This window comes from Caloenas nicobarica, chromosome 24, assembly GCF_036013445.1.
Source record: "Caloenas nicobarica isolate bCalNic1 chromosome 24, bCalNic1.hap1, whole genome shotgun sequence".
Lineage (NCBI taxonomy): Eukaryota > Metazoa > Chordata > Aves > Columbiformes > Columbidae > Caloenas > Caloenas nicobarica.
The window spans coordinates 4,542,960-4,567,104 of record NC_088268.1 but is presented as its reverse complement, the minus strand read 5'-3'; the positions used below and the strand labels follow the sequence as shown (position 1 = coordinate 4,567,104).

Sequence of the window (24,145 nt, the reverse complement as noted above, 5' to 3'; positions counted from 1 at the left end):
ACGTCGCCGCCCTCCCCGGCGCGCGCCTGCCCCCTGCTGGGCACAGAGACGACGAGGAGGAGGAAAGAGCGGCCGCCCGCCCGCTGCCGCAAGGGCTGCCGGGACGCAGGCGGTGGCGTCGCCCGCCGCGGGGGCCGCCGGGAGGTGTAGTCCGTCCCGTGGTGCCCCGCGGCGGCCCAAGATGGCGGACCGGCGGCGGCAGCGCGCCTCGCAGGACAGCGAGGACGACTCGGACTCGGCCGCCTCCGACAGCGCCGACTCGGCCGCCAGCGCCGCCCGCTCCCGCTCGGCGTCCGGCTCGGGGTCCGGCTCGCCCCGCCCGCCCCACCGCCTCCCGCGGGGAACCGCCGGGGCCCTCAGCGCTGGGCCGCGGGGCCGCGGGGCCGAGAGCGGGGCCGGGGGTGCGGCCAAGAGCGCGCCCGAGTCTGAGTGTGTGAGTGACGGGGGAGCGGGGGGACACGGGACGCGGGGGGGGGCAGTTGTGGGGCGAGGGTCTGGGAGGGGTGGTACTGGGACATGGGGGGACACTGGGGTGTGGGGGGGGCGGCAGAGCTGGGGGAGCACCGGGCTGGGAATGGGGCGATGGGGCTGGGCCCCCCAGCACCGGGCTGGGAATGGGGCGATGGGGCTATGGGGCTGGGCCCTTGTGGGGAGCAGGGCCGGGCCCCCCAGCACCGGGCTGGGAATGGGGCGATGGGGCTGGGCCCCCCAGTACTGGGCTGGGAATGGGGCGATGGGGCTGGGCCCCCCAGCACTGGGCTGGGAATGGGGCGATGGGGCTGGGCCCTTAGGGGGAGCAGGGCCGGGCCCCCCAGCACCGGGCAGGGGTTCCCCCTGGGTCCCGTCCCCAAGCTGGGGTGGGTGGGTTTGCTGCCCGCTCAGGCCTCATCCGTTCTCCATCAGCTCTAAACAGCCTTTTTCTTCAGCGAGGGCATTAAAAGCCGTTTACGGGGAGTTCGTGGTGCTGCTCTCCCCACCTCTGCGGGGTCGTTTTTCTCCTCTGGCAGTTTACGGCTGGGTGCGATTTTGTCCTCTTGTGGGTTTATTTCAAGTTCCTCCTGAATCACAGTGTGTTTCTGCTGGGTTGTTCTGCCATTCGGACTCATTAATTTCTTGGCATGTTTTATTTTTGATCCAAGGTTGTTTTTACACCTCAATCAGTCTGTGCTTTTACTAGAAACCTTCCCCGCTCTGAGCTGTTCCAGTTCATCCAGCGTCTTCTCCCGGGCTGTGTTTCTGTTGCCGCAGTCTCTGTTTGCCCGAGCTTGGTCCTGCTCAGCGTCTGTTCATTATTCCTGGGCTCCTGCTTTAAGTAATCCTCTTGTCCTTTCCCCAGTCAGCTGTCTGGCTTTCTGGTATCGAGGCTTGTCTGCCCTTGTCACTCTTTTCCCTCCACAGACCCCCAGCCGTTAAACAGTTTGTATTTTTTTTCCCTGAGCTGCATTCCCCCAGCGCAGCTCACTCGAGAAGGATCTCACAGGAAGATACTGGGAGCCCTGAATTTCTTTCTTCTTTCTCGGTCACTGAAGCTGAACTTCCAAGGGCAGATGCTATAGGACCAGGGGCCAAATTGTTGTAATTTTGCCTGGGATGCTCTTGACCTTCCCCTCTGCTAACGCACCTTTCCCTCCCTGTCTCTGCAGGAAAGCGAGGATGGCATCGAAGGAGATGGTGAGTAATGACTTTCTGGTATTGTAAGTGTTTTTTGCGTGCAAAAGGTAAAAAAATGGACAAAATACCTTTTTCAATAGTTCTGCGGTTGCTGTCACCCCAAATATTAACTTGTAAGAGTGAGCAAATGTGGAATGGAGGGAGAGCGCGTCCCAAACTTGCCCTCGTTTCCTCCTGGGTGAGCTGGCAGTGATATTAGTTGGGGACGCTTTGGTGGTGGCCTCTGGTGTCCCCTTGGAGAAGCTTTTTGGGGGGTCTGTGTGTGCCAGCGCTCGGAGAGAAGCTCCGTCTGTGCCCTGACACCAAACTCCTTTTTCTCCCCGCAGCTGTCCTCTCAGATTACGAAAGCGCTGAAGACTCAGAGGTAAGAGGAGTCTCTGTCCTGGTGTTTTGCCGAGTGGCTGCATCTCATGTCATTTTAGCGCAAAACCCGGTTTGTGTCCTTCGTTCTCTTCCGCTGACCCCGTCAGCAGCGGTTGCCGTTGTCTCAAGGTACCAGCTCATGTGTAGCTGTGCAGAGGCTTGGAGTGAGCCGTGCTGCAGCGTAGTCGTTGCTGCTGCAGAGGAAAACTCGTGTACAATCTACAGGAGAAGCTGCCTGCGCTGCTGCAGGGTGGGCGTAGGGCCAGTATTTTTAGGGGAGAAAACACATGATTCCTCGGATTTGGACACTGGGAGCGGGATTTGCTGTGGCTGAGAAGGATGTGGAAGGAAGTGTAGGATGCTTGTTGAGTTTTAATTAGTTGAAATTAAAAAAACGAAGTATGGTAGCTGGAGGGGTGACGCGCCCCGTGAGCACTGAGAGAATCCCCCCTTGCCCACACTGCAGCAGCCGTGGCTGGTGGTTTCCCTGGATTTTTAGTTCAGAATTGTAAGTTTAACACCTCCAGGCAGTTTAGAGAAGCTTTGTTTTCTAACAATTACAGTTAAGGTTTTCTAGTGAAAACCTTTCCTTTCAGACAGCAGTTTTGGGGATCTTGAGCGGGGCAGCAGTTGGAGAAAACACAAAAACAAGGCAGATGAAACCAAAGCTCGTGGGGGCTGTTAATTTGTGAATTAACCTCTGCCGTTAGTGAGGAAGGAGCGCGCGGGCTGCAGGGACAGCACATGGAGGGGCGAGGGGCAGCTCCACGTTCATCGTGCAGCTCTGGAGACGTGCGCGGAGACTCCTCGGAGCAGCGTTGGTGCTGCCGGAGCAGGGGGTATTGCATCACCGCCGTGCCACGATGAATCTGTTCCTGTGCCTAAAAATAATGCCATGTCTGGGTTTCCCACACGTAAACAAAAGGAGCAGTTGATGTGCAAATACACCGCGTTGAAAGGGAAAAATAGAGCAGTCCTTTTTGTTAATCACGCAGAGCTATTTTCAGCCCCGACGAGGCTTGCAGGCTCCTGGGGGTGAAACGAGGTCACGCTCCTGCGAGCAGAGCGCTCGGCGTGAGTCAGCTGAGTAATTCCAGGGAATTTGGAAACGCGGTGCTGGCTGGATCTGGGCCCTCAGCGTGGGAAGGAAGGGACAGGCCGAGGGCCCTTGTTTGCTCTTCTCCCCAGCTCGCACGAACCCTTTCCGAGTGGCGAGAGGCTGTGGCTGTGTGGGCGAGCTGGTCGTGGCTCCGTTCTAGAAATTCTGACTGTTGGATCATGGCAGGGAGAGGTGTTGGGTTTAAGTCTTTGCTTTTTCTGTAAAAATACAGGAATGGGAAGAACCTCAAGAGCTGATCCCCTGCTTTGAAGGAGTCGGGTGTGGAACAGGGATCTAATTCCAGATTTGGGGACTTGCGTGGGGAAATTCCCAGGGACCTGCTGTGAAAGGTGCGTGTTTGAGTAACTGGGGCTCTTTTCAGGCAGAGGAAGAGGATTACAGCGAGGAAGAAAGTGCCAAAGTGGAACTGAAGCATGACAGTAATGATTCCTGTGAGTCAGCAGCAAAAGCAGAGAAAGGGGATGAGAAACCTGACTCCAGAGGTGCTGTAACCGGTGAGAGGCAAAGCGGGGACGGGCAGGTAGGTGTTCAACATGTGTTCTCTGTGCCGAGGGTGGATCTTCTCGCAGAGGGACTGCTGCAGTGGTGAGAGCTGTCTGGTTTTGACAGGAGAGCACCGAACCTGTTGAGAATAAAGTCGGGAAAAAAGTTCCCAAGCACCTGGATGATGATGAGGATCGGAAGAACCCGGCTTACATCCCGCGCAAAGGGCTCTTCTTCGAGCACGACCTTCGTGGGCAGACGCAGGAGGAGGAGGTCAGGTACGTGAGCATCCCCCACGCGTTTGGCAGCGCAGCTCTTTGCTTTGGTGTGAAGTTTTGGGAAGGCATCAGCGAGGAGGAACTCTCCGTGCTTCAGCTCCCTGCTTGCAGTGTCCTGCCAGGAGATTTTTGGCTCTTTGTTTTGAAGGAAAGGCTAAGGTTGGTGCAAACAAACCACAAGGAAAGCCTGTTGCCAACGAGCAGTGCTCCTTTTTGCTAATTTTCAGAAATAGCAGCGGGTAAAGCAGCAGCTGCTGGGCAGGAGGAGTGGGAGGAAAAGGAGACGCTGTCTCCTGCCCTGGAAATGCTCGATCTCTGTGTGCGGGACTGGTTGACGCTTCCACATCTCCTCGGCTTTGCACCAACCTCTTGGCCCTTCCTGCGTGACTGTTTCAGGCCGAAGGGTCGTCAGCGGAAGCTGTGGAAGGACGAGGGTCGCTGGGAACACGACAAATTCCGGGAGGATGAGCAGGCCCCCAAAACCCGGCAGGAGCTGATCGCGCTGTACGGCTACGACATCAGGTCAGCTCACAACCCCGATGACATCAAGCCCAGGAGGATGCGCAAACCCAGGTGAGCAGCAAAGTCAAACCAGAGCCTGGCTTGTCCCAGAGTGTGACAGGGCTTGAACCCCGTGTTTGGCTTTGGCCCCGGGGTCGGACCTTGGTCCTGGGGTTTCTAGATGCTGGATCCCGGAGAGAAGTGGTACCTCTCCCCAAGGGATTTTTTTCCAGCATTTTCTGCTATTTTTTCTCCCTCAGGTTTGGGAGTCCTCCTCAGCGAGACCCAAACTGGTCCAACGAGAGGCCAAATAAGCCCCCAAGGCACCAGGGTGCAGACAACACCTCCGCTCCTCCACGAACCTTCACCAACAGGAGCTCTGCAGGTACGGGCAGGATGCCCCCGCTGCGGAACTACCCAAGGATGGGGGGCTACAAAGAGACCCGTCCGAGCTACCGAGCTTCGGAAGCGAGCGTCCAGCATCTGTCTCGAAACAGCGAGCAAGCGAAACAAGAGAGCAGCTATCGAGCGAAGCGTGTCGAGCAAACTCCCCCGAGAGACAAGTCCCCAGAGATGGAAGCGGCACATGTCCACGGCAGCCCCGTGAAGGAGGAGGTCGCTTTGGAAAACCAGGCCGCGGCTGCTGATGCTGCGCAGCCGCCTCCGGACAGACCAATCGAAAAGAAATCTTATTCCCGGGCAAGAAGGACCAGAATCAAAGCTGGCGACGCGGGGAAGCTGGCAGATGAAGTGCCCGCTTCCGAAGGGCTGAATCCTGCACCTCCAAAACCTGCGGAAGCTGAGACGTCCCCCCCACCAGCCAAGAGCAGCAATTGGGAGTCACCGGTAGAATCCAACCTGGATGGACTTGAGCAAGAAATGACCCAGATGAATCTCACGGAACAGAACTGGACGCCGGGGCAGTCGCAGTTCCTACAGCCCCGGGAGCTGAGGGGTAAGTGGGTGCAGCCTCTTGCTTTTCCACTGGAGCCCCAGCCAAAGGTAATTCTGCGTTTGTGGAGTCGGTCAGAACTGAATCTTCTCTGTTTTAGTTCCATTTCAGGGTAGGTACGTGATGGCGACGCATTCCTCTGAGAAAGCGCAGCTGAGATGGTCAGAGGGGACAAAATAGAAGAGAAACAGGGGAAATTAAACATTCTGCTGTAGGTTAATTGAATTAGGGCTGGGAAGGACGTAAGAGCAGATCCTTTCCCTCTCTGCCCTGTTTGGTGTGGAGAACAGGGAAGGTTCGGTGAAGCTGAAGGTGTATGGAGCAGGCCGCAGGGACTTTGTGCGGTGTGGATCATGGCGAGACCGGCTCAGAGTCCACGCTGGCAGATAAGGAGCGTTGTGCTTGGTGGGTACAGATAACGAATAATCTGGCTCTGGTCACATCCTGCTCAGGGGCAGGAGGGACTTTTTCCTCTGTTTATCAGCTGAGGTTTGGTTGCCACTCACTAAGTTGCTCTGTTGGCAGAGAGGGGTGTGCGGCAGAGTTGCCCCTGAGCGAGCCGTGGACTGAGTTCTCGTTGAGCATCCATGCAAGAGGTCATTCGGGTGTAATTATCGCTTGGCAGAATTAGAGTAATTTCTGGGGAGTGTTACGAGTCCTTCCTGAGGGAAATAAAACTGGAGCAAGAAGAAAGCGACTTGTTGCTTTCATAAGCGTCTCTTGAGGTTTAGGTCATGAAACCATAAGTCACCGTGTGCTGATGTGACTGGTAAAACCTTTGTGTGAGCAGATCCTTGGTCTCGCATGCAGACGTGAGTGACGGGCTTTAAATGAGCCAGCAGCATGAGAGTTCCAAAGCGCTGTGATCTGCAGCTGAGATTATGGACTCTTTTGATACTTAAAGATAAAGCATCTTAGCAAATTTACCACGAGACAGCTCTAGACTGCAGGGAGGGGACACTTTGTCTGTAAGAAGGACAAATTACTGTCCCTTTGTTTCTTCTAGCAGAGCAGGAAGGGTTAACTTGGGGAGGATCTGGGTGGATGAGCCAGCTGTCAGCTCATTCTGTACGTACAGCATGGGTGTCTGTGGGTATATTTGCAATATCAGTGGTCTGTGGGTGCTTTTGGTGTTTGTTTTGTCCACTTTTGCTCCCCTGGAATCGCCTGTAAGACTGTGGTTTTAAAAGCGCACCCATAACTTTGTGGTTTGAATTAAAAGGAACCCATGATAAAAGTGATTACACCCTGTAGAGAGTTTAAACTGCAGCTTAACCCAGTCCCACACAGATCTGTGTTTCTGCTCTGAAAAGGTCCTTGTCTCTGCAGGAACAGAGCTTAGATCAGCACCTGGATTTCAACCTGAGGATTTTTTATTTTATTATTATTTTAAGCAAGATTTAGAAGGCATTGAGCAGTGTGGATGATTGTAGCGTGGCACAACAGCTTCTAATTTGTACTGAAACATCTAAAATTGTAACCTAAGAGATGTAGTTGTTAGAAAAAGATTTCTTGTCATGAAAGCAAGAGCTGTGCCTGGTTGTGGTACGACGATGTCCCCAGGGTGCCGGCGCTCGCACGGCACCTCCCGGCAGCGGGTGAGGCGGCTCTTTGCTGGGAACCAATGCAAACCATAATAACCAGTTTGTCTCTTCCTCAGGTATTCCCAACCATATGCACGTGGGAACTGGGCCACCGCCTCAGTTTAACAGGATGGAGGAAATGGTAAAGCTTGTTGCGTGGAGCATGACTCCTGCTTTTAGAAGCGCGGAAGCCCGGTGTTTCTTTCTTTCTGGGCTGCAGTAATTACAGGCCGCCCGTGACACCTCAAAGGCTTTTCCCGTTTGTGGGTGTTTGTAATTTTGACCGTGTGACCCAGATAGGGGTTTGCAAGGGGTGTTGGGGAGCGGGTGGGTGTCCCTGCCCCTCACTGATGCCTTCGGACTCTTTCAGGCGGTGCAGGGGGGCCGTGTCAAACGCTACTCGTCGCAGCGGCAGCGAGCGCCGGTGCCGGAGCCTGCTCCCCCCATGCACATCAGCATCATGGAAGGGCACTACTACGACCCACGTGAGTGTTTCTTTCCCTCCCACTCCCGAGGCTCTGCATGTGTTCACACCCAAGCAGCTGGAGCAGGAGTCCCCGCACTCCTATTAGGAACTTTGCCTTCCCTTTCCTTTGTAATTAGCATCGTTGTATCATCTCGTATGGTAACTAAAAGGCTGCTCTGAGCCTCCCTGGTTGGTGTTAAAACCCACTGAAATACAATCAATGTTACCACCTCACTCCCTCTCTAGGACACTGGTTTTCTTCATGAGAACTAGGATTTAAAATTAGCTTGAAATCAGAGCAATGGCTTTGACATTTAAGAGCAGAGAGAATTACAGAACAAGACTGAGGATGGATTAGGAATTTACCTCAGCATTTCAAGTGTTGGAGAAGAAATTCCCTGAGTATTTTCCTGCTTTGTGAAGGGAGTAGGAGGCTTTTCTGTCGGGAGTGTGTAGCATCTGTGAGCCTGGTAGACTGCGTGTGCCGATGGGAACGTTCAGGTCTCGTCACCGTCGCTGGCTGGGTTGCACGTGTGACTTTGCCTCAGTAGAATAAAATCTGCCGGAGCTTTTCCCTACCGACTGTTGTGTGTTGCAGTACAATTCCAGGGACCAATCTACACCCACAGCGAGAACCCGGCCCCGCTGCCGCCCCAGGGGATGATCGTACAGCCAGAAATGCACCTGCCTCACCCAGGTGAGGAACCACTTCCCCAGCGCAGCACGGGGCAGCTGGTACCAGCGTTACGGTTGCGCCAGGGCGGGCAGATAGCTCTGGTTATGGCACAGCCTCTGTCACTGGGGGAATCCATTTTTCCTATTTCTACAAGATGGAAGAGACCTGCTTCCCTCCTGCAGCGAGGCTGGATCAATATACATTTTAAGGAAAGAAAAAGAGACGTTTCTGGCTCTCGCAGCCAGTGCAGGACTGAGATGATCTGAGCGTTTTGGCACCTCTAGCTGCATGTCTGCAGGTTCTGTGCAAACCCTCCTGGCTGAGTCGCTTCCCCTTTGCTGGGACGTGTGGCTCTGCCAGCTGTTGCGCTCGGCTGGTTCTTCGCTCCCTGCTGCTCGGAGATCAGAAGAGAAAAGCAGAAATGAGAGCTGTTGAATTGGCATGTTCTCTGTCTCACCCACAAAAAACGTTTCCTGAAGTGGATGTGCTGACCCGGGGCTGTGTCCGGTTTGGGTGAATGGCGACCCCAGCGCTGGGGAGGGGGCTGAGAATCGCTTCCCGTTTCCACCCCGCCCAGTGCAGGAGCTGAGGTCTCATTGTTGCAGGAAAAAACCTTTGAGCAAAACGCTTCTCCTTCCCGCTGTGCTGACCTGGTGCCATCCTACCCTGTTTCCCTGAAAATAAGACCTACTCCAAAACTAAACCCTAGCATGATTTTTCAGGATTTTTGACGCTGCTCAAAATATAAGCCCTATTCCAAAAAGAAGCCCTAGTTACCGTTCATAAAAAAAGTCAATTGAAGTAGCGTCCAGGCAGCTACGCATGTTAAAAAAAAGCATCTCTTGGTGCAAAAATTAGTATAAAACCCTGTTGTCTTTTTGGGGAAACAGGGTAGCAGCCCTAGCTCTCCGCGGGACATGCCAGCTTTACAGGTGCTGTCACACACGGCTTATTTCTCTCACTTGGCAGGTTTACACCCCCACCAGACGCCAGCCCCCATGGCAAACCCCGGGCTCTACCCTCCGCCGGTGTCCATGCCGCCAAGCCAGCCCCCGCCGCAGCAGCTGCTCGCCCCGACTTACTTCTCCCCTCCTGGAGTGATGAATTTCGGGAATCCTGGCTACCCCTACCCCCCGGGAGCGCTGCCCCCTCCGCCGCCTCCTCACCTCTATTCCAACACTCAGGTGAGCTGCGCTGAGCAGGAGCCGTCAAGAGCAGGTGGGATCCCGTGGGGTCGGGGGGCAAATTCTCAGAGGCCTCTTGGGACAGGATGCGGAGCAGCTGGGCTGCTCTGTGCTGGGAGGTGTTTTACCGTCATCTTGCTCTACGCTTGGGGTGGGCAACCAAAAAGGACTATACCTGTGGCTGCTGCCCTGGGTTTAGGGCCTGGTAGATGAAATCCTTGTGTTGGTGGATCTCAGAATGGAGTTGGTCTTCTACAGAAGGACATCCACAGTAGCTGTGAGGATGCAGATCCCTGTGGGCGTCGCGATTCCAACCCCAGCGCTCCCCTGCACGCTGTGTGAGCGGCACACGGCTGACACGCAGTGGCAGGCCGGAGATGTGCATGCTCCCCGAGCCCTGCAGCCTCTCTGACCTTCCCTGCTGCCCCGGCAGGGAATTGTCCTGGTTTCGGGGTGAATCCTGAGCCCCCAGGCAGCTGGAGGATGTCTCGGTGTGAAGGGGGACCGTTACCTGCCTTGTCTGCACAGAAAAATGGCAGCTGCTGTTGTTGCGAAGCACAGGCATAAGATGGCAGCTGGGAAACTCTGCAGGGCAAAGGGCGTTGGGCGACAGCAGCTGAATATGAGCCAGCGTGTGCCCAGGTGGCCAAAAATGCCACCAGCGTCCTGGCTTGTGGCAGCCACAGTGTGGCCAGCAGGCCCAGGGCAGTGACCGTCCCTGTGCTGGGCACTGGGGAGGCCAAACCTTGAATCCTGGGGTCAGTTTTGGGCCCCTCAGGCCAAGAAAGGCCTTGAGGTGCTGGAGTGAGTTGAGAGAAGGGAATGGAGCTGGGGAAGGGGCTGGAGCACAAGTGTGATGGGAGCGGCTGAGGGAGCTGGGGGTTCAGTGAGGAAACGGCCTCAAGTTGCGCCAGGGGAGGTTGAGGTTGGATCTGGGAAACAATTTCTTCCCCCAAGGGCTGTGGGGCATTGGAACAGGCTGCCCAGGGCAGTGCTGGAGTCACCATCCCTGGAGGGGTTGGACAGACAGAGATGAGGTTCTCAGGACACGTGGTAGTGCCAGGGCTGGGGGAACAGTTGGACTTGATGATCTTGAGGGTCTCTTCCAACCAAAATGATTCCGTGGTTCTATGATTCTGCTCTCTGGGGAGTGCAGGCGCAGTCCCAGGTGTACGGAGGAGTCACGTACTACAACACTGTCCAGCAGCAAGTGCAGCCCAAGCCTTCGCCACCTCGCAGGACGTCCCAGCCTGTCACTATCAAGCCACCGCCTCCTGAGGTACTGTCCCCTCAACGTGAGTCTGTCTGTGTGCAGTGCTGTATCCTCGGGGTGTGTGTGATGCTGCAGTCTCCTATCTAAAAAATACATTCTTCCAAGAAAATCTGTCTAATCTTTGACATGTCCCAAACCTCAGCTTCTCGTTGCAGGTGGTAAGCAGCGCTCCAGTTAATTTGGTTTTCTAAATACTTAAAAACTAAGCTCATGTAAAAAGTAAGTCCAAAATTGACTCTTGCCTTTTTTAAAAAAAAATTGCACAGGGTAGAAAACAAAACACTTTATAGCAAGAAAAAGCCAGTCTTTTGCAAGGAGGCAGTGACTTCTCTGACAGAATAAATGTTGAGACCTCCATAGATAATTCAGGCAGCAAACTTAAAGGCTTTCCAGAGACGAGAGCCCTTTCCCTGCGCTGGGAACAGTTTCCTCGCCCCAGTGCTGTGAGCCGTGCCTGTGTGTGCACACCCGAGTGCCTCGTGTGTGTTTTGTTTCCCCTTTAATACCTTGCTTGGCGTACGGGAGCTGAGCGAGCCGGAATCGCGGCAAGCCCAGACCCGGGCAGGCATGTGCCGGTTGTTTCCCCGTACGCAGCAGAGGGCTGGGAAACGTGTGGCGTTCGTAATTCCACCGCGAGATCGTCTGATCAAGGTGCCCTCGCGATGGAAAAATGATTAACCGCGAGGAGAGCTTGGCTGAAGGGAGCTGGTTGTGCACGGAGGAGGCGTGTGGGGGTGGTTGTTGGGTTTTGGCACCCAAATGTGGGGGGTGTTTGCTCCCTAGCACTGCAACCCTCGCCCGGTGTTTGTGGCGGGGCAGCCTAAACCTCTGCTTCTCTTTCCTCTTCCCCACCAGGACAGCAAAGGTGAAAAAGCAAATGAGAGGAGCAACACGTAGGAAAACGTGGGAAACCCAATGCCAGACCCGGCACCTCAGCAAAGAGGAGGCTTCTCCTTGGGAAAGGCTCCTTCCCTGGGCGTAGGTGAGGCAGCCGCATGAAATCAGCTGCACCGGCTTGTGCTCAGGGCCAGGCACCTTCCCTCTCTGGTTTTACCGGTGCCCTCCCAAAAACCATCTCACCGCTGCTGATCTGCCCTTCTCCCCCCTCCCTCGCTGGGACACGGAGGTCACCGAAGAATCTCAACCCCCAGAGTCGGTCCTTGGCCACAAGTTCTCGCAACTTCTCTCTTTTACTAAACCTCTGCCCTTTCCCCTCTCTAGGATGTTAAACTCGACTGGCTTGATTGTGGTCTCTGTTTTTATTTAAGAAATGAACCAGCTCCCTCAGTAAAGCTGATTTGTTTCTTTTGGGTATTCTGAATTTGTTTGTCTGGCGGAACGTAACACCCCCTGCCCCCCGCGGAGACAGCTGATGAGTTAATTCTTCGTTTCAATTCTCTCTTTAAATTAGCAAGTTTATTTCTGCCGTTGTTTAAGCACGGGGAGGGCAGCTGGGCAGTCGCCGTCAGGAACGCGCTGCCCGTGCAGTCACCACTTAAATTAGAAGCTCCTCCCGTTTCTTTTTCCGAACAAGCCCTGTTGGTAACTTGTGTCACTGGCAGTTTCTCTCCATCCCGAGCTCGCATCAGATGCGAATCTGTGTACAGGAGTGCAGGGCAATCCCTGTTGCCACAGCACACCTTGCAGAATGGGGGGACGTCTCCACCCGCCGCCTGCGCCTCTGCCGAATCGGCGGCAGAGGGGGAGGTTTATGGGCATCCAGGCACCTCGGTGCTGCCAGAACAGCCAAACCAGCAGCCAAACCAGCTTGGCAGGGCCTGTGCAGGAGGGATTTGCTCCTGGCACTTGGGTGTTGCTACTGCGGAAGTGGAAGGGGCTGTTGGAACCCGCCCCGACGCACTCAGCCTGAGCTCCCACATGAACCACCTCCCCACGGGGACGGCGGCTTTGTCACCCCGGTTAGGCTTCGGAAGCCGATCTGCCGGTGCAACTGGCACCGCGGTGCCGGGTGTGCCGAGCCGGGCTGGCTCTCCCATCCCGCAGCATGGATCCCGCGGCACTGCGGCTCCCAGTGACGCTCGGGCTCAGCCGCGTCCTCGCAGCCGTTGGCAAATTGCGTTAGGAAAGTTGGTGAGGCGAGCTGCCAAGGGCTGCCGGTTCCTGCCGCTCGCCCTGAGCACGTGCCGGCACGGCTTGGGAAGTGCCAGCTGCTGGCACAAGCTCCTCGGCAAGAGGGGGAACGTCTCGGCCTCCAAATCCCCATCTGCGGTGAGGGAGGGGTGCCCGGCTGCCCACCTGCCTGCTCTCTGGTCGAGATCTCGTCATGCATGAGCAGAAATACCTTCTTTGTTTGTTGTTTGTGACTCTATGACCTTTTTGTACCTTATTTCAAGACCTCAAAGTGATGTTTTAAAAGCAGAAATCCCTTATGTTTTAAATGTTGACTGTTTTCTCTGCCTTAAGGCTGAAATGTATCGTTAACATATCGGTCGCGTGACTGAAGTCCTGGACCTTACAACACTGTGATGGGTTTTTTTGGTTTTTGTTTATTTGGATTCCTGTCCCTTCGGAGTGCACATTTGTAACCAGCGTTGTGTCGGCACGCGGATGAGAATACATTTCAGAAAGCAGCCGGTTCTCTCGTGTCTCTTTTCTCGAGGCTCAGACCTGCAGGTGCAGCGTTCCCGGTGAAGACCAGCGTCCCACCGCGCTGCCGCGAAGCTCGGGAGCTGCTCCCCGCTTTCCAGGAGCTTCTGGTGGGACTGGAATCCTTTCTTCTCCTCTCCTCCCTTGCAGGGGAAGGCACAACTGGTGTGGAGGTGGTGTGGGAGCCGCCGCCTGTGCTTCCGCACCACGCTGCCGCCTCGGCACCACCGCGGCCTCCCCTGGCCCACGGCCCGGCTTCCCACGGCAAACGGGGGTGGCTGGCACGTACCCCAATTCCTGCACCGTTCCCGGTGCCTCTCCTCCATTTCCAGCAGCTCTCCCCAGCTCCTGCCCTTGGGGTTGGGGTTCCACAGCCCATCCAGCAGCAGGAGCCATCGATTGACCTCCCACCCCCAAACCGCGCTGCCCCTTCCCTCACCAGCACCCCTGCCTCAGTTTCTCAGTTTACTCCCCTCGACCACGAGCTCTCCCCTTCCCCAAATGCTGAGATTCCCCCCTCCCAGTGCCGCAGCTGGGAAGTGGGTTAAGGCGCTGGCTCGGGGAGGGATTTTTCCCTCGCTGTAATTTTTCCCTCCTACACAAGGTCTGTTCTGAGCGGTGCCTGGAGGCTTCGCACCCCCCGCTTGGCTGCCGGGGTGGGGGGAACGCGAGGCGGCTGCAAATGGAGGTGCAGGCTTTGGGAGAGAAACGCCTGCTCCAGATCCCAGCTCGTTAGGAGAAATAACAGCAGCTTAATTAAGCTAATATTAATAGCTCGCTCTGCGCCAGCACTGCCCCGGTCCGTGCCAGGGGAGAGGAGCTGGGGCACGTTTTCTGGGGGCGAGCGGGGCCCTTGGTGCAGCGCGATGTTCTGGGTCCCTCCTGCTTGCACAGCCCGACTGTTGCCTCGCTGCCACCGGTGAGCGTGGCTGCCCTGTGCCTCCGTTTCCCCTCCAGCCTCTCCGTGCAGTCACAGCCCGGCCAGTGGGCACCACTCGCACCCAGGGCTGGGGACCCTTGTCCCGCCGCCCTGGGCAGAGGGCACGGAGGAGCTTGGCTCAGTGGCAGCGTTTTGGGGTCTTGGGTGGGGGGGTCTGGGGGCTGGCAGGGCAGGTGGAGGTGCCAAGGGGCGGAGAAGGGCAATGCTGTGCCGTACCACACCGTGCCATCCTCCTGGGCCCGTGCAGCCGGGGATGGGGACGTGGGGGCACGTTTTGTCGCTTTCCCGCGGAGTTGCCAAGCAACTGCCGGGTAGAGGCGAAGCGGGAACAAAGCGGGAGCCTCCGGGACCCCCGTCCTTCCATCCCTCCCCAAACCCCCCGGATCTGCCTGCCCAGGCACCGCAGGGGCTATGGGGTCACCTTTGGTGTCACCCTCTGTGTCCCCCTGGTCATTGCTGCCACCCCACCCCAGGGCTGCAGGGAATGAACCCCAGGAGGTGGCGATTGTGGGGGTACACGGGGTCTGTCCCCCGCTGCTGTCCCCACCGCTGCCCTACCGGGGGGGTGCAGAGCGGGACCCAGCCCTGGCGCCTCCCTGGCTGCTGTTGGGGGGGCTGGGGGCCGCAGGGCGGGTGCCCAGCACCCGGCGGGGGGGGACACGGTGGTTCTGCCCCGGGCGGGCACCGCCTCCCACCCTGCCCTGCCCCGGCACCTGCCCCGGCTCGCCGGCCCGGCACGGCCTGTTCCCGGGCTGGCAGACGGCGCGGGGGGGGCAGCTGCCCCAACCTGCCCGGCCCTGCCCGTGGGGCAGCCCCGGCCCCATGGGGGGTGCCTGCGCCGGGGTGGGGGGTCCTGCACCCACTCCCGGCCCTTTCCCACGCTGTGAAAGGTGCGGACAGCTGGGCTGGGGGTGCCAGGAGTGGGTCACCCCGCACCTGGGGATGTGTCCCCCTGGGTGGACACCAGGGACGGACACCATGCGGGGGACAGTCCTGTGGGGCCCAGGGTGCCAGAGCTGGCATGGGGGGGCCGCGTGGGTGTGCCAGGGGACAAGGCGTCGGGGTGTGACATGGGTGTGACACAGGTGTGAGCACATGGAGGGAGGGGTGGGACTGTGTTCCTCTGTCGGGACCTGCGATGGTGACAGTGGGGGGGTGACAGGGTGTGGGCTGCACCCCCTCCTGCACGGGGGCTCTGCCAACGTGTCCCCCATGCGTGGCCGAGCGCGCGTGGCCGTGTCCCCGGTGTGACGGTGCTGCGGGGGTTACCGGGGTGTGCACCGCATCACCTGTGCGGGGCTGCTGGCGGGGGGGCCCGTGTCCCGCTGCGTGACTGTCGCTGCCGCGGCTGTGCCCGGTGTCATCGCACCCCCGGGCCGGGGCTGCCCCCGGCTCCCCGCTCCCCGGTGCCCAGCCCGGGGCGGCGGGGGGGGCGGCGGGCAGGTGCCGGCGGCGGGGCCGGGGGCGGGGGCGGGGCGGGGCGGCGGGGCGGGCGCTGGCGGCGGCTCCGCGGGCCGCGGCGGAGCGCAGCGCAGCAGGCGCGGGGCGGGCGGGGAGCGGCGCCGGGGCCCGACCGAGCCGAGCGGAGCCGCCCCGCCACCGCCGCCACCGCCGCAGCCCATGGCCCCCTGAGCCGCCGCCGCCGCCGCGCCCGGGCGGCCATGAAGCCGCTGGAGAAGTTACTGAAGAAGCCGGGTTCGCACCTGCCCGCCCGCCCCGCCGCCACACCGGGACCGGGACCGGGACCGGGGCAGGGACCGGGACCGGGGCCGCGGCGGCAGAGCCTGTCGCGGTCACCCGCCTCCCCCGAGGAGCCGGCGGGGCCGCAGCCGGGGGGCGAGGGCCGCTGGCTGGAGCTGCGGCCGCCCGAGGCGCCGCTGCGCTCCCCCGAGGAGCCGTCCCCGGGCGGCGACCGGGACCGGGAACCACCGAGTCCCGAGCCGCCGCCCGCCGCCCGCTGCTGCTGCGGCTGCGGCTGCGCCCCCGCCGCGCCCGCGCCCCCCGAGCGGCTCCTGGCCGCGCTCCTGGAGCGGCTGCCGGCGGGCGGCGCGCACGGCCGAGGCTGCGGAGCAGGTACCGCGGGTCGGGGCCGGCGGGGCGGCCGCTGCGGGGCCCCCGGGAGCGCGGCCGGGGGGGACGGAGGGGCTGCGGGTACCGGCGGGAGATGCTGCGGGGGTGCCCGGTGCGGGGAGCGCGGGCGGGCGCTGCCATGGGGAATGCCGGGGGGCGATGCGGCAGCGGGGGAGGGTCGGGGGTGTCTGATGGGCGCCCGCCCGCAGGATGCGCTGATGGATGCCGGGGTGCGAGATGCCGGGTGGGGAGACGCCGGTGGCACCGCGCAGGGCGCAGGAGGGTGCCCGATTGGGGTGGCCAAGGTCAGGCTGGGTCCCCACCGGGCCAGGGCGCCGGTGGCAGCAAGGGGGACAGAGGCTTTGCGGGGTGGGCAGGGGTCCCACGGGGCATTGGTGTCCGGGCCTCCGCTGCAGCAGAGGGGCTGGGCAGGGGGACGGCGGCTCGGTGGCAGCGCCAGGCCTGGCAGAGGGTGAGGTTGGCCGGGCACCGGCTGCCACCGCACCGTGCAGAGCCGGCAGCCGCTTGGTTAATCTTTAACATTTTCCCGGTGCTAAAATTAGCTACGATGAGAACTGCAGTGATGGGGGGGGCAGGCGGACACCCCTTCCCTCCAGCACAGGTTTCAGGGTGCCGTCCCACCGCGGCTCCCCGTGTGAGGTGCCGGGGTGGTTTGGGGTGCGCGGGGCTGTGTGGGAGCCAGGCAGGGGCTGGGAGCTCTCCCTCACTGCGGGGGTCCCTGCTCTGGCTGACCCTGCTGGGGTGCAGGGCTGGGGGGCCGGGGGACACCCCAATCTGCTGCTACCCCCCTGCGCCAGGGCTGGGGTGGGACTCCCTCGGTGACACGAGGGAGCCCTTCGGGTAGGAGCGAGATGGGACTGGCAGCACCAGGCCCTGCCTGCACCAACACGCTGCCGGGCCCGGCCCTGCCGTGCCAGGGCTGGCAGGGAGCGGTGTGGGGAGCAGGAGCCAGCGCGGAGGTCCGGGGGCTCCCCCAGCCACATTCTAGTGTGGGGAAGCCGCCCCTGCAGCCCTGGGGGATGGTGTGTGTGCAGCAGAGAGATGGGGAAACTGAGGCACGGATGGAGGGAGCTGCAGCCTGTAGAGACGGGGGCTGTTTGGCTCCTTCTGCCCCCCCAGCAGAGCCCAGGAAGGGACCGCACCTGGGGCAGGGGAGATGGGGGAGTGGGGGCCGCGTACCTGCCCTGGGGGTGCCCCCCACTGCCGGTGCCCCTGCCCGCCCCGCTCCCAATGCGGGTGCAGGACGCTGGATGTGGGGCAGCAGCTCGGCAGCGCTGGGGGGGGCTGGTGGGTCTGGCCTGTGGCCCAGACCGCTGTGTCCTGCTTTTGGCGGCAGCTCGTCCCCCGTGGGCACCGAGCCTCGGCGTGGTGGTGCCGGGGGAGCCTCAGCCCCGGCTCGGCACAGATCCGTGGCTGGGTTAATGGGCCAGGGCCCAGGGGGTGGCCAGTGGGACACTTGGCATGTGGGGACGAAAGGGACACTGCGGTCCGGCCATGGTGTCCCGGTGGCACATGGGCACAGCCACCCCTGCCTGGGGACCTGCTCAGGGACAGGGTCCAGGGTTCCTCTGGGACCGGGCGCTGCCGCGTCCAAAGGTCATGGTGATTGCCGGGTTCTGGCGTGACGGGCACCGCTGCCGGTCTCGGCCCTTCGGCTCACCCGGTGTCAGGGGATAACATCTGTAACTCCAGCTGTGCCAAAACCCCCTCCCCAGGGCCGCTGCTGGCGCAGAGAGCCCAGCTGTGGCACTGGCTCCCTCGGCGCTGGCTCCGCCGTGCTGTGCCCAAATATTTCCTGCTGCCACCCGCCCTCCCTGCCTGCCTCAGTTTCCCCATTGCCCTGAGCCGTGTCCCGGTTTGCCCGCAGCCGGGCTGGTCGGTGCGCCGGGGTGTCGCGGCTCAGGTCCTGCCCTGCCGGCGCCTCTGCCCCCGCACTGTTCCCCCCGCCGCGATCCGTCTGCCCCACGGGGCTGGGAGTGGGTCCGTGAGTCAGCGCTGGGTGCAGGGGGGGGCTCGGCGGCTCCTGCCGTCGCCTTGGGAATGAGCATCGCTCCCTCGGCTGCTGCTCTCGGGGGGCTGTGCGGGGTGGGGTGCCCACGCCTGCCCCTCCGTGTCCCCCAGAGTTGCTGCTGGATGACATTGTACTCACACACTCGCTCTTCCTGCCCACCGAGCGCTTCCTGCAGCAGCTGCACCAGCAATATCCTTGGGGGGCACTTGGGGTGCAGTGAGGGTGGGCACGGGGGGGCTGGGAAGGTGGCAAGAGGGTGGGCACGAGGTTTCGATGGGGAGGGGTCCAAGGTTGGGCAGGAAAGGGCATGAGGGTGGCAGAGGGGTGAGTGTGAGGGGGCAACCAGGAGGGCACGAGGGTGGCAAAAGGGTGGGCATGGGGTTGCAAGGTGGAGGGCACAAGGAGGGCTATGGGGGGGCACAGGAGGAATTGGGGTGCCGTAAGGGTGGGCGTGAGGCTGCCATGAGGGTTAATATATTGCCAGCAATATATTGGCAAGAGGGTGGGCACAAGGTTTTAATGCGGGGGGCGACCAAGGTTAGGCATGGGGAGGGCACGAGGGTGGCAGAGGGGCGAGTGTGAGGGTGTAACCAGGAGGGCACGAGGGTGACAAAAGGGTGGGCGTGAGGGTGACAAAAGGGTGGGCGTGAGGGTGACAAAAGGGTGGGCGTGAGGGTGCCACGACGGTGGGCTTATACATTTGGGTGCAAGGCAGGCGGTGGGGTGCCGATGTGGGGGGCACGAAGACACTCACAAGGGGTGCCCAGGGTGCAGCAGGTGCCTGTGGGCCGGGGTCCCTCCTTGCCGTGTCACCTCCTTGACGGTGCCACCTTTGTGCTGGCGGGGGGCAGCCCCCCGGCGCACTGGGAGGGGGGGTCCGGGCTGCGGCGCAAGCAGGCGGTGTTGGCCGTGCTGTTGCATTTCCTCGAGACCTACAAGGGGCTGCTGCAGGAGGAGGAGAGCGCCGGGAAGGTGATCAAGGTGGGTGTCCCCCCCTGGACCCCCCCAGCCCCCCGTCACCCCCCGCCCTGAGCCCCTCTTGCCCCCCCAGGAGCTCTACCTGCTCATCATGAAGGACACGCCGCTCTACAACGAACTGGAGGATGAAATCCTCAAGCTGCACCAGCTCGTGGAGACCGTGGAGCTCAAGTGAGAGGGGGGACAGGGGGTCCCCAGGGCGGGACAAGGAGTTGTGGTCCCCAGGAGCTGGGAGGGGTCATTAGCTCATTAGCAGCCCTTTGGTAATGAGCAGGGCCCCAGGTGTGGGCTCTGGCAGAACATCCCTGCAGGGCTCGGGGTGCAGCACCCAAGGGTGCTCGGCCGTGCTGGGGCCCCCCCTGACCCTGCGCCGGTGCCGCAGGGTGGCCGACGAGACGCCCCCCCCGAACAAGCAGGTGAAGCCGCTGTTCAGGCACTTCCGCCGCATCGACTCGTGCCTGCAGACGCGGGTGGCTTTCCGGGGCTCCGACGAGAGTAAGTGACCGTGGCCGGGTGCCGGGATGGGTGCTGGGGTCCCCTCCCTGGCCCCCCCATGGCTGCAAGGGGCTGTGCCTGCTCCGTGCCTCAGTTTCCCCAGTTGAAGCTCTAGAGCCCCCTGGGGAGGTGCACAGGTCCTTGACGCCCCCCCCCCCGCTGCTTTGTCCCCAGTTTTCTGCCGCGTGTACATGCCCGACCACTCGTACGTCACCATCCGCAGCCGCCTCTCGGCCTCGGTGCAGGACATCCTGGCCTCCGTCACCGAGAAGCTGCAGTACTCGGAGGAGCAGAGCGCCCGCGAGGACGCCCTCATCCTCGTCACCATGGCCTCGTCGGGAGGTGCCCGTGGGCTGGGGGGGCAGCGGGAGCCGGGAGGCTGGCTGGCGCTGACCCCCCTGCCCGCGCTCTGCCCGCAGAGAAAGCCGTGCTGCAGCCCAGCGAGGAGTGCGTCTTCACCACCCTGGGCATCAACAGCCACCTCTTCGCCTGCACCAGGGACACCTTTGACTCCCTGGTGAGCACCGCGCTGGGGACACCCCCGAGCTGCCCGGGGCCACGGTGACCCCTGTGCAGAAGAGGAGGGGACCCTCCTGTGGGACCCCCACGGTCCAGCACCCTCCGAGCATCCCCGTGCCTGAGCATCCCCAGCTGAACGTGAGCCAGCGTGTGCCCAGGTGGCCAAAAATGCCACCAGCGTCCTGGCTTGTGGCAGCCACAGTGTGGCCAGCAGGGCCAGGGCAGTGACCGTCCCTGTGCTGGGCACTGGGGAGACCAAACTGTGCATCCTGGTGGCAGCTTTGGGCCCCTCATGCTAATAAAGCCCTTGAGGTGCTGGAGCGAGTTGAGAGAAGGGAACGGAGCTGGGGAAGGGGCTGGAGCACAAGGGTGATGCGAGCGGCTGAGGGAGCTGGGGGGTTCAGCAGGGAAACGGCCTCAAGTTGCGCCAGGGGAGGTTGAGGTTGGAAATTTGGGATAATTTCTTCCCCCAAGGGCTGTGGGGCATTGGAACAGGCTGCCCAGGGCAGTGCTGGAGTCACCATCCCTGGAGGGGCTGGACAGACGGACATGAGGTTCTCAGGACATGGGGCAGCGCCGGGGGTGGGGAACGGTTGGACTTGATGATCTTGAGCGTCTTTTCCACCCAAAATGATTCTGTGATAATTCCATGTCCCCTGGCAGGTGCCACTACCCGAGGAGATCCAGGTGGTCCCGGGGGACACCGAGATCCACCGCGCCGAGCCGGAGGACGTCGCCAACCACCTCACCGCCTTCCACTGGGAGCTGTTCCGCTGCATCCACGAGGTTTGGGGGCAGCCAGGGGGCTGGAGGTGGGGGGTGTGCACCACGGCGCGGGGGGGGACCCTGGCGATGTCCCTGTCCCCTGCGCTGCAGCTGGAGTTCGTGGATTACGTGTTCCACGGGGAGCGGGGCCGGCGGGAGACGGCGAACCTGGAGCTGCTGCTGCAGCGCTGCAGCGAGGTGCAGCACTGGGTGGGCACCGAGCTGCTGCTCTGCGAGTCGCTGGGCAAGCGCGCCCACCTGCTCAAGAAGCTCATCAAGATCGCGGCCATGTGAGTGCGGGGCTGGGGAGGGAGCACGGGGGGGGTCCCCTGCGAGCCCCTCACCCTTTGTCCTCTGTCCCCAGCTGCAAGCAGAACCAGGACATGCTCTCCTTCTACGCCATCGTCATCGGGCTCAACAACGCGGCCATCAGCCGTCTGCGCCTCACCTGGGAGGTGAGGGGTCCTGGACCCCCTGGGTGTTCCTGGACCCCCCCCCCCAGGTGTTTACGCCTCCTGGGTTTGTCTTGCAGAAACTCCCAGGGAAATTCAAGAACCTGTTCCGGAAGTTTGAGAACCTGACGGTGAGAGGGGCCAGGGCACCCATGGGGGTTGGGGACCCCCCCAGGGGGTGTTTGGGGAGCTGGGGGGCAGAGGGTGTGTTCCCACACTGTCCTGGGCTGTCTTTGACCCCCCCGCCCCCAGACCACCTGCAATGTCCCTGTGCCCACAGCAGCCAGTGTGTGTGGGGGTGCAGGACAGGGTGCTGGCACCCATGGGGGGCTCCCCCCCAGCCCTGACACCCTTTTCCCCCCCAGGATCCCTGCAGGAACCACAAAACCTACCGGGAGGTGCTGGCCAAGATGAAACCCCCGCTCATCCCCTTCCTGCCGCTCATCCTCAAAGGTGAGGGGGGGGCATGGGGGCTGCCTGCACCCCACGGTGGGCTGGGGTCCCGCTGCTGCCCCACAGAGCCCCCCCTCACCCCCCACTTGCCCCCCAGATCTGACCTTCCTGCACGAAGGCAGCAAGACCCTCCTGGATGGGCTGGTCAATGTGGAGAAACTGGTGGGTGCCTCTTGCTTGGGGGGGCACGTGGCTGAGGGACACCCAGAGTAAGGACAAGGGTGCCCACCGAGGGTGGGATTGGGGCTCTGGGGGGTTCCCCAGGTGCAGAATAGGATTCCTGGGGGGTGGGGGTGCCCCAGGGTGTGCAGCAGGGTCCTGGGGGGGCTGGGCAGCGTCCCATGGGGCCGGGGGCTGACGGGGGGGCTGCTTTCTGCCCCAGCACTGCATCGCTGAGAAAGTCAGGACCATCCGAAAGTACCGGAGCCGCCCGCTCTGTGAGTATGGCAGGAGGGGTCCAGGACCCCCACAGCCCCAGCTGGGTGGGGGCAAGTGGCCAGCGGTGCGGGAGGGGGCTGATCCCGCAGGGTGGGGGGATGTGCATGGCCCAGCAACCCTGGTGCTGGTCCTGAGGAAAGGGGATGTGTCTGGACCAGCATCCCATGTCCCTGCATCTTCATTCATGCATCCCTGCATCCCCATCCCTGCATCCCCATCCCTGCATCCCCATCCCCACATCCCTGCATCCCTGCAACCCCATCCCTGAATCCTTATCCCTGCATCCATCTGCACCCCTGCATCGCTCCCTCACTGCATCCCCATCCCTGCATCACCGTATCCACACCCCTGCATCCTCCTCTCTGCGTCCTCATCCTCACATCCCTGCATCCTCATCCCACAACCCTGCATCCTCATCCCACAACCCTTCATCCTCATCCCTGCATCCTCCTCTCTGCATTCTCATTCCCACAACCTTTCATCCTCATCCTTGCATCCTCATCCTCATTCCCATCCCCACAACCCTTCATCCTCATCCCTGCATCCTCATCCCTGCATCCTCATCCCCACAACCCTGCATCCTCATCCCCACCCCTGCATCCTTATCCTCACAACCCTTCATCCTCATCCCTGCATCCTCATCCTTGCATCCTCATCCCCACAACCCTTCATCCTCATCCCTGCATCCTCATCCCCACAACCTTTCATCCTCATCCCTGCATCCTCATCCTCATCCCTGCATCCTCATCCCCACAACCCTGCATCTTCATCCCCATCCCTGCATCCTCATCCCCACAACCCTTCATCTTCATCCCTTCATCCTCATCCCCACAACCCTGCATCCTCATCCTTGCATCCTCATCCCCACAACCTTTCATCCTCATCCTTGCATCCTCATCCTCATCCCCATCCCCACAACCCTGCATCCTTATCCCTGCATCCTCATCCTCATTCCTGTATCCTCATCCCCACAACCCTGCATCCTCATCCCCACCCCTGCATCCTCATCCTCACAACCCTTCATCCTCATCCCTGCATCCTCATCCTCATCCTTGCATCCTCGTCCCCATCCCCACAACCCTGCATCCTCATCCCTGCATCCTCATCCTCATCCCTGCATCCTCATCCCCACAACCCTTCATCCTCCTCCCCACCCCCCATGGCGGGGTCTCCGTGCCCCCCCAGGCCTGGAGCTGGAGGCGTCCCCCAGCCAGCTGCAGACCAAGGCCTACGTGCGGCAGCTGCGGGTCATCGACAACCAGAACCTGCTCTTCGAGCTCTCCTACAAACTGGAGCCCGGCAGCCAGTGATGCCCGGGGGGGTCTGGACCCCCCCAGCACTGACGCACTTTGGCCAGGGGGCCCCGGCCTCGTGCGGGGCGGGGGGCGCAGGTGGGTGCTGCCCCCCGCTTGGCACGGGGTGTGGGGGGGCGGGTTTGGGGACCCCAAGCGCATCAATCCCCCCCCGCCCCCCAATTCCCTCTGGCACGCACTGCCCCCCCGTCCCCTGGGGGGGGGACCCTGCTGGACCCCCCTTTATTTTTGTACGTGGCCCCCCCTGCCCCACCCCTCCCCTAGACGTGTATATTTTGTACCGAACCGCGGTCCGGAATTGTACATTTATTTTTTAAGAAAAAGGAGGAAAAAAGAAAAAAAAAAAAAAAAAAAGAGCCCGGGGGGGGGCGGGGGGCGTGGAGCCCCAATAAAAGGTTGTCCCGTCTCGTGATGTCATGCTGGGAGTGATGTCATAGCCGTGCGGGGGGGTCACAGGCGGTAACGCCCCCCGGTGCTCCGTTACCGACCGGGGCGGAGGGACGGGCGGACCTTTGACCTTCCCAAGGTGGCGG

At 61.1% G+C, this 24,145-nt stretch overlaps 2 protein-coding genes across 3 annotated transcripts; both read left to right on the top strand.

The window, feature by feature from the left end:
- Window positions 1-122: 122 nt before the first annotated feature.
- Window positions 123-13,127, top strand: CASC3 (CASC3 exon junction complex subunit). Of its 2 annotated transcripts, none has more exons than XM_065651269.1 (13): window positions 123-433; window positions 1,644-1,671; window positions 1,998-2,035; window positions 3,516-3,674; window positions 3,764-3,915; window positions 4,312-4,488; window positions 4,677-5,371; window positions 7,029-7,093; window positions 7,322-7,436; window positions 8,016-8,114; window positions 9,063-9,277; window positions 10,434-10,556; window positions 11,406-13,127. In XM_065651269.1, exons 1-13 carry the CDS (start codon window positions 182-184, stop codon window positions 11,445-11,447), a joined length of 2,160 nt encoding a protein of 719 aa, XP_065507341.1. In that variant the 5' UTR covers window positions 123-181; the 3' UTR covers window positions 11,448-13,127. The 2 variants fall into 2 exon arrangements, with proteins under 2 accessions (XP_065507341.1, XP_065507342.1); XM_065651270.1 differs by lacking the exon at window positions 11,406-13,127 and adding an exon at window positions 10,706-10,787.
- Window positions 13,128-15,640: 2,513 nt separating this feature from the next.
- RAPGEFL1 (Rap guanine nucleotide exchange factor like 1) lies at window positions 15,641-23,876 on the top strand. Its single transcript, XM_065651216.1, has 15 exons — window positions 15,641-16,170; window positions 18,310-18,388; window positions 19,030-19,180; window positions 19,251-19,348; window positions 19,560-19,672; window positions 19,847-20,014; window positions 20,092-20,189; window positions 20,855-20,977; window positions 21,068-21,246; window positions 21,321-21,411; window positions 21,489-21,539; window positions 21,774-21,861; window positions 21,959-22,023; window positions 22,244-22,298; window positions 23,485-23,876. Exons 1-15 carry the CDS (start codon window positions 15,759-15,761, stop codon window positions 23,607-23,609), a joined length of 1,896 nt encoding a protein of 631 aa, XP_065507288.1. The 5' UTR covers window positions 15,641-15,758; the 3' UTR covers window positions 23,610-23,876.
- Window positions 23,877-24,145: the final 269 nt, after the last annotated feature.